Source organism: Labrus bergylta, chromosome 11 (genome assembly GCF_963930695.1).
Source record: "Labrus bergylta chromosome 11, fLabBer1.1, whole genome shotgun sequence".
Classification (NCBI taxonomy): Eukaryota; Metazoa; Chordata; class Actinopteri; order Labriformes; family Labridae; genus Labrus; species Labrus bergylta.
The window spans coordinates 4,546,337-4,562,410 of NC_089205.1; the positions used below are offsets into that span (position 1 = coordinate 4,546,337).

The 16,074-nt window shown below is 41.5% G+C and overlaps 1 protein-coding gene across 1 annotated transcript; it reads right to left on the minus strand.

The window, feature by feature from the left end:
- Positions 1-359: 359 nt before the first annotated feature.
- On the minus strand, positions 360-15,419 carry LOC109992310 (A disintegrin and metalloproteinase with thrombospondin motifs 8). The gene is made up of 9 exons (XM_020644860.3): positions 14,354-15,419; positions 12,353-12,592; positions 8,980-9,112; positions 8,218-8,385; positions 7,100-7,392; positions 5,135-5,321; positions 3,925-4,097; positions 3,332-3,507; positions 360-2,814 (listed from the first exon to the last, which is right to left on the minus strand). Exons 1-9 carry the CDS (start codon positions 15,086-15,088, stop codon positions 2,082-2,084), a joined length of 2,838 nt encoding a protein of 945 aa, XP_020500516.2. The 5' UTR covers positions 15,089-15,419; the 3' UTR covers positions 360-2,081.
- Between the last annotated feature and the right edge of the window lie 655 nt (positions 15,420-16,074).

Genomic DNA, 16,074 nt, shown 5'->3' on the forward strand with positions numbered 1-16,074 from the left:
CAGTTTGTAAAACCTGTGATAAAATGTGCCTCACCCTGCTTTTAAAAGAAGCAGAACCGCCAAAGAGAATTCCAGTCGTCTGGACGACATTGTTGGGTTCAAGTGGCCCACCGTGGTTAAAGGGAGTGCTCTGGAAAACATGGAAAACTTGAACATTTGATTGGGAATCGCAGGTCATTCAAAAGTATGGTTCTTCCTCATACCAATTGTAAATATATACCCACCTGTCTGGATGCAAGAATTTTCTAATCATGTGGCTTTTGTGCACAATAGAGAAAATAAAAATGCTGAAAACACTTACATGTCCCAAAGAGTTTCTGCTGGTTTTATGTGGGAGAATAAGCTGCAGAAAGAGATAATCATGTTTGGACATAAATGTGTTTATTTGACCATTTTTATGAAAAAAAATCTCAGACAGCATCTGCCATGTTAATTACACATACAAGGTACACATTGTACAAAAATAAATAGCTTAAAAAGGAAGCTGTTATAATAAAATAGCATGGTCCTTCACTGAAGGGATATTTAGCCTAATGCTCAGTCTGTTTTGTTTGGATAGCATACTGTAAATTAACAACAGGAATGAAGAACTCAAATATACATACGAGAGTCTGGAAACAACTGTGAGTGTTTGCATACGATGCATTTACAAATACAAGTTTGGAATTGAATAAAATCAATACTATTTTCCATATGGATGATAATGTGGTTATCATTTCATGTACAATATCTCCAAAAGAAGCATTCATTGCCTCAACTGTTCCCACTACGTTCAACCACAAGGTAGAGGGAAATTCTCTGTTGAAGGTTTTTCTGGTTATAAATGACTCGTCATCATCTAGACTAAACCTTTTACACACCGTGTAAACTCAAACTCTTTCTATAAATACTACACGTCTGGTTCAGAAATGGAACCGAGTTTTCTAAATGGCACATTTTAGCCAAAGATATTGGGTCAGATTCGAGGTCGCCGATTGGTTTCCCCCAAAGTTGAATAATCCAATCTTAATCAAAATGATAATCACTGATCTCATTTGGGATGTATAAAGAAAAAAGAAGTAAATCCAACAGGAGCGCATTTCCCAGAGGTTAAAAGTCCCATTGCATTGATCGTATGTACCTACCTCAGTAAAAGTTGAAAGGCTCGATCAAAGCATTATGGGGGTTTGAGTTCTGTGGAAGACACTTACAGAGGTATATTTACACTGTGCTGGTGTTTGACAGCAGGTTTAATGCCTTTGTTCTAACCCACTCTAAGTGACAGCAAAACTGAAATAAAAAAGAATTATTGCAGATTATACCAGACTTCATACCAAAAGTTTCTGTCTAAAGTGGGACTCGAAAACTTCTCTTTCTGGAGAAAACACGCACACACAGCACCTTCATGTAGCATCTTTACATAGCATCACATGTACATCCTGAGGTAGATTTCCTTTGTTTCGGTTCTCAATAGTGGTTGTAAAATGTCAACAAAAGAAACTATATTTAGGCAAGAGCCTGGGAAGTAATGTCAAATGAACATGGATGGATAATGTGGTCATGGGCCCCTGGGCACAGACAATTTAAAGGCCAAAAGCAGTTTTTTTTTCACAAACTGAAAGAAACACAAAACGACTACAAACGTTGAAACACATTTGCAGTTGAACTTAAAACTCAGAAACGCAGAGACACAAGAGCAACTTCAAGTTTTTTCTGTCTTTTTGTGACATTGATGTATTTATCTCTGTTGTTTTTTTGTTGCTATTGTCTCTATGTGGTCTCTATGTGTCATCTGTGATAGTTGGACGTGTCATTGTGGTTATATTAAATCTCATCACTGACATTTGTAACTCTTTTTAGCTACTTTTAATGTCTTTGTGGTCACTCTGTTCTCTGTAATTCCTTTGTCTTTGTGTTCATCTCTGTGTCTCTTTCTCGCTGTTTTTTGTTGTTTGCTTTATGTTGTAAGGCCGTTTTATGCATACCATACCCTTTGCCCACTTGGATTCTTAACCTGCGGCCAGTCTGCCCATTCTGTAATCCATCCATGTTGAGTAAGTTTAATCAGACCAAAATGGCAAAGTTCACCGTTCTCTTGTCCCTCATAAGCACTCTTGGTTGAGACATTCTCCAGAGATCGGTTCTGGCATTTTATTTGGATCACACTTCTCTGACTCAACAGTCTTCCCAGTGTAGTCTATGCAGAAGACGCTGCGCCGGCGCTCGCCCTGACCACAAGTTCGTGAGCAGGCGGACCAAGGTCCCATCTGCCAAATGGGGCATGGCAGATCCCCACAGGCCCTGATGTCTATAGGCTTTAGGTCTTTGTCACACTGGCTGGAGAGGAAGCCCGCGCTGTCTCTGCATTCAACGTTTCTCCTGGACCACCCGGAGCCACAGCTCTTGGAGCACTCGGACCACTCGCCCAGCACCCAGTCCGGCACGCCAAACGGTTGGATCATATGCAAAGACTTCTTCTCCTTTGATTTGTTGAAGGACACATCTTTGGGGATGAAAAAGGTGTATTTGACCTTTGGGGGGTTGGCGTCCCCGGCTGTAGCCAGGATCTGGATGGTGATGGCCTCCTTCAGCTGCCTGAAGCTCTGGATTCTCTCCAGCGTGGTGGAGGAGCCGCTGTATTTTAACACTGCACCCAGCACAGGAATGTCCTGCTCCACCGTAGACACCGAGAAGTTACCGTTGAGGATATAACCGCCGCCCTCTCTCTTTATAGCCAGGTAGTTCCCATCATGTTTGATTTCCCTGTTACTCCGCTGTTTGATGTCAATGTTAGTCGCTCCAACAGGAATCGTGACAATGTCACTGTAACCATAGCTGGTGGAGAAAACAGAACAGGACTTAGACAACTGGATAATTTGGATAATTTGCATTTTCTTTCTTCTTGTGTAGTTTGTTAAGAAGTTAAATATGTTTTAGAGCTATAGCTCGGATTCAGAAAAAATGATCTTAGCTCAGCTTAATATTGATATTGGCAACAGGGCAGCGAGGCAACCTTTTGTTTTTTGTATGTGTAACAAATAACCTGAAACGGTCACATCATTTAACATTTAACATTGCATAATGCAAAACTCTTACAAGCAAAAGGAAACAAGGGTTTTCAACAATCTCTATTCACAAGAAAATAAATTGTAAAGAGGCTAAAAATGCTCCTGGTGAAATCCTAACAGCTGAATTAATCTGTGCTTGCTGCTGATGATGATGAAATGCTTTTAACTCTGCAGCTATGGTGAAAGGCAAACACATAAATACATTTTTTGGTGAATCTTGCAATATAACTATAACATATAATTGCAAACTTTTCAGATGAGGATGATGTTTTAAAAACACTTACGTTGCTTTGTTGTAGGAGCCTGTGATCTTTCTACAGGTGAGTCCACTTCCTCCGCACACTCCACACTTGTCGACTCTCTTGTTGGACCCGATCACCTGGTCGCATCCCGCCTTCACACACTGACCTTGGACACACACCGATGTGGTGTCAGGCCCACAGGTTGTCCCATCGATCACCTGCAGAGACACACAGGTGTTGTTGAATCTTTTTGTCAAGAGTGTTAAGAAACTGTCAGATTCACCGGCATCTTGAAGAACTTCAATGATTCATCGGTTATTATCAAGGCTGTTTGATCAATTGTATATTAACGTGCATCACTATTGATCTGCTGATATAATACGATACAAAACGGTGCGTTACAGTATGATATGGTACAGAACGGTACGGCCACTTTTTTGTCAATTTGGGGATCTTTGTCTTGGACTCCAAGAGCTGCGCATATTTAACTTCCTCCACAGTAACAAATCATGAATGCGGTGAGATGGTTAAGTCCCACAAAAAGTAAAAAAAATGACAAGAATTGTAACGCTACTTTTCAGTATATTTTTGGGCTGTGATGATGGCTGTGTACTGTATAAACTGTGATGCTGTACCTTGGATTCAAACACTTTAAATTCACTGCTGCCTCTGGCTCTGCAGAACAGCTTACATCGGTCTCTGGGGGAAACACCGGCGTACTTTGGTATCCACTGTTTCATATTCCCATTGAAGTCCAGGTAGTTGGGGCTGTTGTACTTCTCACACTGCTCCTCTCGGAAACTCTTACCTAAAGGGAAAACAGAAAGTCAATCTTTGTTTTTCAAGGAGCTTGGACCCCGACAGGAAGCTCCTGGAAATATTATCTTCTTGTAAATATCAAAGAACTTCAGAAAAATGAAGCCAATAAAAATGTTAAATGTGTCAATATTTTACTTCAATCTTAGAGGAAATTAGTTCATTCTGCTTGATAACACCTCTGTACACTGAATATGGCTTTAGAAGTTAATTATGTCAGAGCCTGCAGACAAAATGATTATTAAATATCACAAATCAAATCAGCAGCTTTTTTGACAACCTGTTGACTATCCAATAGCCAAGAAAAAAGAGAATATTTCATCATTTAAGCGTCTCATTTGTTACGACTTGATGATTTTCTTTCTCTTTTTTGACAGGTACCTGAGTGTGTTTGATGACAATGTTGACACATTTGTCAATGTTTTCAGACATTTTTTAGACTTTACACCAAACTGGGAAAATAATCCTCAAATCAACTTTTAGTTTTTTAAATTAAAAAATGCATTGTTAAACTTTGCACAGTCAGTGTGTCAGCAATCATCTAACTATGCAAAAAACTGCTAATGTGCAATTACAAAAAGTGTAAGAATAACAACTAATGATAATGGGGACGAAGAAATTCATATTGGGTTAGATAGCATAAATGTATAAAATATAAGCCATGACTTGACACTGCAAATAAATCCATACATACACTTATATATACTACAATGTTTGTCTGAAGGAGGTGGAAACTTGATTCTAAATGATGGTGTACAGGGGGAGATGAGGAGATTCTTTTAGTGCATTTCAAAGACTGAGTCTTACTCCTTGAATAAAAAAGTACTTCACTTATTTTTTCCTCATACCCACACAAATCCTTGAAGTCCTTTCTTTGAACAGAGTGTAAAATGCTAAATAAAATGTGTCACAGTTGGATAATTAAGTGTGGATTTTCACAATGGAAGATTGTGTATGTTAAAAGATTTTTTTTTAAGTGATGGTATATGTGTAAGAAGATAAGCCATACAGTATATTATTGATTCTCACCTTGGTTGTTGTCGCACGGCTGTGCGTTACAGGACTGGTACTGAACCCGCTGTCCCTCACAGTATTTTCCTCCATACTGCGGCACCGGGTCGGTGCACTCCCTGTAGGAGAACTCCACCCCTCCTCCACACGTCCTGGAGCACTGCTGCCACGCTCCCCATTCACTCCAGCCACCGTCCACAACCACCTGCGGTCAAACACAACGAGAAGAGAGCAGTCAGAGTGGTTGGTTAGAACTCAGCGCCAAAGGCAATCTCAGCTGTGTAGCCCGTGACCACAGTCTGGCTTCTGGCTCTGAGGCAGCACAGTGTGTTGGCGGTCCAACACTTCTGGCTAAATCTGTGTTGAAGTTCGGCACGCGCCTGCCGTCTGCCTCTACCCACATTCCTGCCACATGTGTCACTCACCACCAGTGGAAGCCGCCATGCTGCAGCTTTGTAAAGTAACGTTTAAAGTGTGTGTGTGGATGTGTGTGTGAGTTTGCCAGTTTGGGTGTCCTTTCCAGAAGTTTTATGAGTTTGGATCAGTTAACGTTCCAGCTGCCAGCACGTCTGGCTTCATAAACAGATGTGTGATCATAACACAAGGAGAAGATATCAAGGCAACCATGCTCAAATGAAACACTGAGATGTATAAATGTTCTTAAAGGAAATATAAAAAGGCATCAAGAAGTAGCTGGATTTAAAACTCACCAAAAATGTAGTGATGTGTACTTTTATCCTCTACGTTTCATTCATGTATTCCAGCTTCAAACTGCATAGCGCTGCCATGCTGAAAATCATCATATCTCCACTTACTGAAATACTGTACAGAGTTTAACTCATTGTTCTTTCCTTAAAATAGCAGATTTCTAATAGTAGTTTTGGAACTGACGACCTCTCTTCCAAGGCTAAACTTACAGTGTTTTTCATAAATCAGCAGATTTCCAACAGAAGTTTTGGATTGATGACTCCTAACCTGAAATGTTTTCCCCTTAAAACAGCTGTTTTCTCAATGAAGTTTGGTATTGCTTAGTTAAAAAAACAAAGGGAATGAATCAAAAACATCTTAAGCTGAATCATACAACTGCATTTCAGACATAAATCGACGAGGTTGATGACACTTACATCACTCAACCAGGAAGCGACCGCTGGGATCGCCATGAACAAATAAATGCTGAATAAAGCAGCTTCATTCCTTTTTCTGCTCACCAGAATGTTTTTCCCCACTCATTTATTGATACTGTGGATATGTCCACAATGATACAGAGTTGATAAAAAAGGTAAAAACGGTTGTTATAATTTTTATAGTTGGATTTCGTTGTCCCTTCACTTCCCCGACCACCCGCCCACCTTCAGGGAAAACTTCACCCAGGAACATTATGTGAATAACAACTTTGGAAAATGTCATGGGGAGACTATCATAGAAGGAGTCAAATCAATCCAATCAGCAGCACAGATGCTATTTATATGTGAATAATCTCTTTAAATGCTCAACACAAAGACGAGAAACTAGGGAAATCTGCCTTTCTTAAGAGTTGCTGATTAATTAATTTTAATGACTACAGACCTGATTGCTTGTTTTTGGGTAAATAAGGGGCACACATCAAAATGACTCATTAAAACTACAGGAGGTTGATAACAGAAAACAAGCACAAGAAAGTACACATATTATGCACCATGGAACTATAATGTGTGTGTTTTTTGTGAACGCCTTTTTAGCTGGATTCATCTTACGTCTTCTATCTATCTAGAAATTAGCTTCACTTGTGATGCCAAACCATGCCAAGCCATTCTGTCATTCAAATGGGATAACTTCTGGCAATCCAAGACAGTCATGGCCAAAATATCAAGGACAGACTTCCAGACAGTCTGTAGGTACAGCAGACCAACAAAGGCTATTGCAGCAAACACCTGGAGAGGATTGGCTATAACAAGAATAAGATGCATATAGTCCTGCTTTGATGAGATAAAGAAACAGCCTTACCAGAGGCTGCATCACCTCCTGGGTGGGCATGCACGCTCCGTGGAGGCAGGTCCTGTTGATGCCACAGGAGGTGCCGTCGGCCCACGGCAAGCTGCCGTTCTTGCTGGAGCACTGCATTGTTCCGTCCTCCTGACACCACAGCTGGCTGCAGATATCACTGTCTGAGGTGTTGGGACAGTGGATGAACTCCTCTCCAAATATCTGCTGGCACTGCTGGTCCAGGCTGTACTTGGTGCCTGGCAGCTCTCTGGGTAACGACATGGTGCTCTCTGGGACGTCCAGCAGGCAGTCCCCTGTGGTTACAGTAGAGAGAGAGACACACAGTATGAATACTTGGGCTTGGAGGTTAATGGTGCTGGACATTTGAAATGTGTTGTGTGACAACAGCGGAAAAATATTTAGGTCAAGTTCTGACCATTTTATAAATATCAATTTAAGTAATGGGGTGCAGTTTTATAGGCTGCCTCGTACTCCAAATCTGGACATTTGACAGCTAGTGTAAATCTGAATTCAGGCATTATTCTCCTAATGATTGCGTTTTATATTCAATAAGCTTTTTGTCCGGAGTTGTCAATGACGTCCCCAGTTTGGAATCGACATTCTCAGCCACATTCATTTTAAGTTGGAAGCTTTTTTCCCCAACTGATAAAGAACACATTCTGCTGACACCAGCTGTTGCTCTTGGCTGAGGAGGTGAAGAACAGGAAGAAGTCCATCGTGTGACTCATCGGAAAAGACGGTTCACTGATAGGTCTTGCAAGGATACAAACAATGCACGATGCAAAACATGAGCAAAAGAGGGTGAGGCAAAGAAAATTGAAAAAAAAAAAAAAACAGAATGGGAGAGGAGGATTTGGAAAAAGAAGATGGGGGAAATCTAGGGCAAGATAAACCATCAGAATCACACATCATTTAGGGAGCGACATGTTTAAGCAGGAAAGCTATCGTTAGAGCACACGAGGCCTAACATTATATTTTATTGATCTCTAAATCAGCTCTAATGACAGAGCCACAGTGTTGCGGCAGAAGACCATGTTGGCAGACGGTCTCTATGGGGCTTCTTAGTTTAAGATTTATCCTCAGTGACATTTATGATATGAACCCGATATATTTCCTACCGTGTCCGTTGTCAAAGAACTCTGTGACGTAGAGCGCACTGCATGGAGACCAAGGTGCAGTCTTGTTGAGGCTGACAAACAGAGGAGCCATCAGGTAATGTCCTCCCAGATCTCCAAACAGCCTCTCGCAGGTCTTGGAGTCATCATGAGGCATACTCAACACATGACCTGAGGTGGGAAAAATAGATTCAATTAGAATTGACTTACTTACATGACAAGGCTGCTTTTGTTTCTGACATCCAATCAGGATAGGAAGCTCAAATGTGTGTTTATGTTTAATTCATCTATCTAACAGGCTGAAAGTCTTTGCATTTAAATGTAGAATATTTATTTTTGTAAGGACTTTAAAACGTAAAAAATAATCTAAACATTAATTTATTTAAATGTTTGTGTTGGCACCCCCAAACTCTGGGAAGCCCCAGTCAAAAAAGTCTGCACATGTTTTGCGGTATATTGCCTTTTTAGTTCCAGTTTAGTTGGTAAAGATGATAATGATTTGTTAAATGGCTTATTGTCAAATGATCTGCAAAGTTATAACAACAGTGGAGATAACAGCCTGGCTCTGACGTCAAAGGAAAATGGCCATCATGTAGATATAGTCATCAATGAGTTGCTAAGGTTCTCATGCATCAAAAGTGGTTCTGAATGACTAAAGGAGACTCTAAAGATAAACATCATACAACATGCTTTTTACATTAGATTTCCAAGTTTCCATGAATCCTATAGCCCAAACCACAATCTAAGACAAAAATGTGCTCTGACCGAGCTCATGTGCAGCTGTGAAGGAAGCTTGCAGTCCGTTGTCCTCGATGACTGAGCAGCTCCTCTTAGGGTCACACATCGTCCCGACATCGGCCACGCCCAACGTGTCGCAGCTCCTCTGTCCGCAGATGTCCTGCAACAGAGACAAGAGAAACGCTGAAGCTGGAGAACCCAGGGCATAGTGATGAGTTGATATTAGCAAAGGTGAAACCAGCTTTTAAATAAATGCTTGCATAAGTTGAAGTTTAAAATCAAATGTGAGGATTTTCTTAAAATCTCAGAATCGTCAGACAAATTGACATCCTTTACCTGCAGTTGTTGTGATCCCCTTTTTATCTGTTTTGTGCTCAATTCTTATAGTTTTCTGAGTGTTTTCTCATCTTTAGACTAGACTCTGTCTGAATGTTTAATGTTTTTTTTCTTTTGGGCATTTTTGCCTTTATTGGATATGACTCCTGCAGACAGACAGGAAAAGTTGGGAGGAGACAGTGGGGGCTGACATGAAGCAAAGGGCCAGAGGTCAGATACAAATCAATCGCCGCTGAGACTTTAACCTCTGTACATGGGGTGCGTGACATAACTGTTTGGCTATACGATGCTCCACTTAGTCTGGATTGAAGTTTTCCTTCCTAATATCAGCCACAGTAATCCAAATCCTTTATAAAAGGTTATCGGTATCAAAGTCACGTTTTGGTCAAACTCTGCTATGGGCGTTACATGAACATGTCTGTTTACTTTTTGTATGTAAGAAGTGGCTCCACACATATCAGTCAGAATCTTTTTATGCCATTGGAGGTTTGGCAAAGTGACACAACAACCACTCAAGCCTCAGTGTACAAGTTCAGTAACAAGACACAGACACAGCCACACATTACAATAAGCAGCGTTGTAGAACAATAAGAGTTATTTTGTATGGTTGGAAAGTGGTTTCTGCCAGTGGAACAAGAGAGACTAACTATTTGTAAGTGCCATAAAACAGAAGAGCCACAGCAGCATACCAAATACCAACAGCGACATACCAACCAGAATTAACTCGTGCCACTCGAACAAAAGCTTCATAACACAAACAACATGGGCCAAACAAAGAAAAGACATTCCTCTATTGAATTCAACTAGTTCAAATAAGTTCAAGCTAAATTACTGCCATGGTGTGGTCATGATTGGCTTTTTACATTCATAAATAATTTCAAAATCTTGTATATAAAAAGTAGTCGCATAAAAACGGCTTCCTAAGTGGACCATAAAGAGTTAAAGCCATTACTCTGAGGGACTGTTTTATTAATCAAGCCGGATGGACCTTCAACGTCTATTTATTTCAACTTGTTTTTCTGCCTTTTTTTAAGACAAATCAAAAACACGTTGCGGAGTGTTTCCATCATAAAAAAAAACAAATAAATTATCCCGAGCATGCATTGTCCAGAGCTGTGATGTGGGAGAGTCAGAAATCTTTCCCTGCTCATGACGAAGCCTGGCTGTGTTAGGACGGAGATGGACGCACCCTCCGTGGCCTTGCCTCAGCCGGAAAAAAACCCACAAGGCAGAGCAGTCTGTGATTCAAAACACATCTGGACCTGGAGCACAATCCCAACGTGTGTTTGTACACCTTGTTTCGACAACAGCACCCATCAGTCATGTGTGCAGAAAACACTGACACAAAGCAGGACGTATGGGTCACAGCATTGGCTACAGTGTTGCATTTGCATGACGGACGTGCAAGAACACACATACAGTACGGGACCACAAGAATGCATGAGAAAAAATGTTTCCACTACAAGAAAGAGAGTGTAAGTTTAGAGTTTCACAACAGCCAGTAGCAGCAGCCTTCTCTTATGACTGTGGCATTCATGGCACACATATTCAACCCTGACCTGGCTGCAGACTCCAGCCCTGACCATTTAGAGTGTCCCTTATCATGTCAGGCTTTTATTTGTGGCGGCACTAAAGTTAGCTCACCCACGTGGAGCCTTCCGTCCTCTGCATTTCAAAGCATATCTCCGCGGAAATGGAAAAACAAACCTCGACCGGGGTTTGTGTGGAAGATGGCCTCCCCGATGGAAAGCCTTTGCAACAAGTCTGCAAAAACCCCCATATGTTCTATTCATCATTTCCCCCAAACTAGGCTCAGCTTAACATGGGAACGTCATTCAGTAGGGCGGATAAATACCAAGCGTGTCATCAATCAAGCTGCAAACAGCAATGTACTCAGCTATAAATGTGTAATAATAGAGAAGTTACTAGCGTATGTATTGTCTGCTAACACCTTGTCAAAGTGCACATACCAGAGAGGAGACGGCAGCCAAATACAGCGGGACGAGCCAATCAAAACACAAACCCTGAGGACGCAAGAACTTATTTCCTGTTGGAGCAGCCATAAAACACAGTTTGTTTGTTCTCTGTTGATATTCCCCCTGCTTGGAAAAAGATTACAACTGTTCCATCTTGTGGATCCCTTTTCACCACCTTGATTCACCCTGAGGGCTAAAAGGGCTTTCCTTAACTTCCTCTGGTCTTTAATCTCAAACAAGAGCTCCTTAAAGACCTGACAATAACTGTGAACATGGGTGTCCATTTCCAGCCAGCCCCCCCCACCACCACTACCACCACCCTCCCCACTTGTAACACAAATTGCACCTGTTTTAGTGAAAGGCTCTCTGGTTTCAAGTAATTGTTGTGTGGTTTTGAGTCTGCTGCTTCTGAAACCACATCATGCCCCCCAGCTGGACTGAATTCCACCAGTGCTTCATTCATGACTCATCGCTGAGTATTGCTTTCTGAACAGCGAAAAAAAATATATAAAACATGAGTCAGTGGTTATTATAATACTAGACTTTTAAACTCACAACTCCAGTCAATTTGTTAATGCACCTGCGCCCACCAACTTAAACCCTAACCTGCATTAAGATTAAATTTAGATATTCCCAACATAATGTGTTTAATTGCCTTAAATAATCTTCTTCTTGTTTAAGAAAAATGCTTTGTAGTTTCTTTTGATGTCTTCTGTAACTGACTCGATATCATTGTAAATGAGGGTTACCCATCAATGATCTCTGAAATATCTGAAGGATCTCTGAAACGTCAGCAGTGTGTGAATGTGTATGAATGCGTTAGTTAATACTGATGTGAATGGAGAGGTGTAACCTGCAATGTAAACGCTATACAAGCTCAAATCCATTGATCTCTCTCTCTCTCTCTCTCGCTCTCTCTCTCTGATATCAGTGGGACTAAACTGGCTAAATAAAGGTTAAGTAAAAGCATCTTTCCTCTGAATTCTGATAAATCTTTAAAACAGTATATGCAGATGACGGTGTGTTTTCTTGCAGAGAACTCCATTCTCTAACTGTGTAAAGACACCAGGTATGTTCTTGCCGCTCACCTCTCTGGTGAAGAGCATGGCCGTGTCATAGTGCTCTGGATGTCTCTGGCTCGGCGGGTTGAAGAGCTGCTGCCAGGAGCAGAAGTTCCTCAGAGCCACACCTCCGTTGCTGGAGACCTCTGGGCCGACCTCCTCATCCTCCACCACCAGCAGCTTCACCAACACGATGTTTACCGAGTTCTTTATGCTCGGGTGCTTGTACAGCTGGGCGGCCATCGACATCAGGGTTAGGATGTAGTGCTGTGAAGGAGGAGCGACATGGGCACACCATTTAAAACTGAAACTTCCATGAAAATGAACTTGTTAGCCTGAGACTTTTAAATGTTTGGACAGCACAAAGACACAGTGGAGGGTAGATAAAAAGGAACGGGGATGGTTTTATAAATATCTGACACCTGAAGAAATTAGGATTGTCATGATACCAGAATTTTAAACTTAGATACAATACTAATTTAAGATCAAACAATATTGAGACCTGTTTCCACACAACATGTTGAATCTGGTTAAGAAACACATTGAAGGTAGTGCTGATCCCTCCATATGACTGACAAAAGCATTACATTAGCTGTGTGTTTTAATTTCTGCTATCAGTGTTAGTGCTTGGCTGAAGAGACGTTGGACTGGACTCTCCTCCTGGTCTGATAAACTGTCTGCTTCCTTTAAAGGGGACGAGAGCAGCAGATGTGATCGGTCATTAAGAAGAGACCACCTGTGTGTTTTCCTCTAATAATGTGCACTGTTTGTTCACCTAAACAGGAATTCCTTTGAGCTTAAATTGCGAACATTTGGCACAGTTATGTACTTTCATTCAATGCATGCAACCACTTCCAGCTGAATAGAGGCATTACCTCTGCCTTCTTCTTCTTTTCCAGTAAAAACTAAACTATAAAAAGATTCCCCAAGAAGTTTTTTTTTTTTTTTTCTTTCTCGATTGTGTCATGGCAGGAAGTAGTGATGTGCAGGCTTTTCCACAATACTGTCATGAGGTTTGTGTTGTAGAGGAGAGCTAAATCAGTGTGAACGTGGGCGTATTGTGCCATGATGTGTAATGTCAAGTCTATGTCTGCTGCGCTGAAATCACTTTTCCAAGGAACGGATGATTTTCCCACATATAAAAAGTTTTTCCACATGTTCTGCACACATACACAGACACACATGTTGGTTTGAGCCTAGGACCTCCAAACCACTAAAACTGCCCCTGTTCACAGAAAACAAAAGAAACATATGGATGGACATTATTGGGAATATGACTTGGAATAAAAGCAGAAATGAAGCCAATGTATCAGCTTGTCCACTTCCCTCTGTTTATTTGTTAGTCTTTCTTTTCTTACTGTAGGATCAAGAAGTGTTTGGCAGCTGAAGAGCTTGTTAAGTACAAACAGACAAGAATTTGACTTCTCTAGGCTGTGCCAGGATCATGGACTGTCTACTGTTGTTAAGGAATTTTAGCTCCAGAATAAATGCAGTATTGGTATTAATAAATATATTTCTATAAATTCAACACCAATATATATATTTTTTTTCTTCAATTTAACTATTGAATAGCAGGAAATAGCCATGTAATTTCCAAGTCCATCATTCTGAGTAAATACAGCATAGGACGGATATTGTAAGCCTTGTGAATCTGCCCTGCATGATGCTGAGGCTCTGCTGCCAAATCGTGACCAAGTCCTGAGGAATGTGCCTCAGCATTTCTTGCATTTCTGTTGCCTGACCTTATTCTCAGTCTGTGGAAAACAGGGAGCACACCGGCTTCCTCCCAAGCTCCCTCAATGCCAAAACATGTTTTTATGAAACAGCATAGAACAACTAATTCCTGAGACTATTTTTTTCTGAGCTGTGAATCCTTGCAGACAGGATTATGGAAAATAAAGTGGGGAAAATGTGACGTCTTCAGCAGTTTGTTTATGGGACAGTCTAATCAGTTTAATTCAACTATGGTGTGTTTAGGTTCATATATTAACGGTGTGTGCAGGAAAGAATGAGTGCATCATGTCTGACCTTTATTTCATCTCCATAGAAGTGGGTCATGGTTGAGTCTGCCACCACCAGCGTTTCTATGAACCGTGGCGCGGAAACAAAGCGTCTCCGGCGAGGTTCCCTCCGTGCGTCACTGTCGGTGTGCGTAAAACTTTCCCCATTGTGCTTATCTGCTCGGCTCTCCGCTGCCGCGTGATCAAACAGCAGGGGAAGACCGTGGCTTTTAGTGAATGTCCTCCTCTTGATGACATGCAGCTGCTCTGCAGAGTCTGGCCCCATACCGCCTCGAAGTTTGGGCTCAATTAAATACTCTTTCCCCTCCGTTATGAAGGAGCCAAAGATGCCCGAGCACAAGCTGACCGACACAACCGAGTTCTGATCATGATCCACATTCCCGGAGTAAAAGCAGCTCCTCAGATATCCTTCACTCTCCACTGTCTGGTTCATCAAACCCTGGAGAGCCGCGGCAGGTCGGACACCTGAAGCGCTGCGTAAAGCGCCAACATCACTGGCTTTGATGCGCTGTATGGTGAAGGAAGGTGCGATGAAACTAGTGTCTGGAATGAGATTTATCGTCATGTCCTTGCCAAATGCGCTAAGAATAAATGTCGGCTGTTCCTCACTTCTTTTCCAAAAGCGACCTCTAATTCTTCCATTTATCCGCACAGGTACAACATCCTCTGATTCAAATGGCGTGGAAAGTGTCGCGTGTATTACGCACAGGAATAAAAAGAAACAACACAAAGTGGAACACATCTTCTGCAACTTGAAGTGCAATCAAGAGTCGCAAAAATAAACAATTTATTTCAGTATATGTCCTTGATCTGTTTGGTAAATTGAGCGTCGTCTCCAATCAAAAGAGAGTCCTCTTGAATCTTTACAAATCGAAAGTGATTTCAGTGCTGTAGAGCCAGTCTGGGTCATCGAAGTTTGACTAGTTTTAAACTTTAGTCTGTTTTGAGTTGTCGTTTCTAATCTATCCAAGCCTTGTTGTGCCACTCACCAGCACCGCTGCAGTCTGGACACTTCGGGAGTATTTATACTTTCTGCTCTTCCCTGACATGAGGGGGTTTATTTTTGATATCCTGCGTTGCTGGAAATTCTCCTCCCACTCTCGCACTTCACGAGACACTCGCGGATAAAACGGATCCAATGAGAATAGGCAGACACTCCCCCCTTCTAAAAAAGCTTGACAACCGCGCTCCTATTATTAACCCGGAGTGTTATAATGCAGCGGCAGGACATCTATACTACGCATAGCTGGAAGTCCGCTACTCGAGTTATTTCGGAGCCCTGTGTGAGTGACAGGCCCCCACAGAGCTCGGAGCCCCGCTAGGCCGAGATGCTTTATTCCCCGCACAAAAGAGCACCGCCGGACGGAGAGAGGCGCTGTGTGTGTGCGTGGAATTGACTGCTGCCCTGCACACTGAGAAACGTTTATTTACATCAGCAGAGCTTTTTGAAAAATATCAACATTTAATCGGGGTTTCACTGCATATTACTCACCAATTTAAACTTTTAATATTTGCAACATTATGAATAAGCAAACAGGCTTTATGTGGAATAAAACACACTTCGTGCTTTTAATTCATTCTTCGATACAAATGGATACTGGCAAAATACGACCTATGTTTTTAATTCAAAATACTAACAGAAATATAATTCATGTTTTTCTTACTTGCACAAACACATCCTGCTTACAAAACATGGTTTTCATTCTGTTACAGAGATTTTTTTCCCCT

What these genes read in the sequence shown, in the direction of transcription:
- LOC109992310 (XM_020644860.3), bottom strand. Translation starts at nt 15,088, where the DNA reads ATGTGTTCCACTTTGTGTTGTTTCTTTTTATTCCTGTGCGTAATACAC. An exon ending in CCATGCTCTTCACCAGAGAG is followed by an intron (nt 9,113 to 12,352) that starts GTGAGCGGCAAG and finishes TCTCTGTTGCAG; the next exon opens with GACATCTGCGGACAGAGGAG. An exon ending in GTTCTTTGACAACGGACACG is followed by an intron (nt 7,393 to 8,217) that starts GTAGGAAATATA and finishes CTGTAACCACAG; the next exon opens with GGGACTGCCTGCTGGACGTC.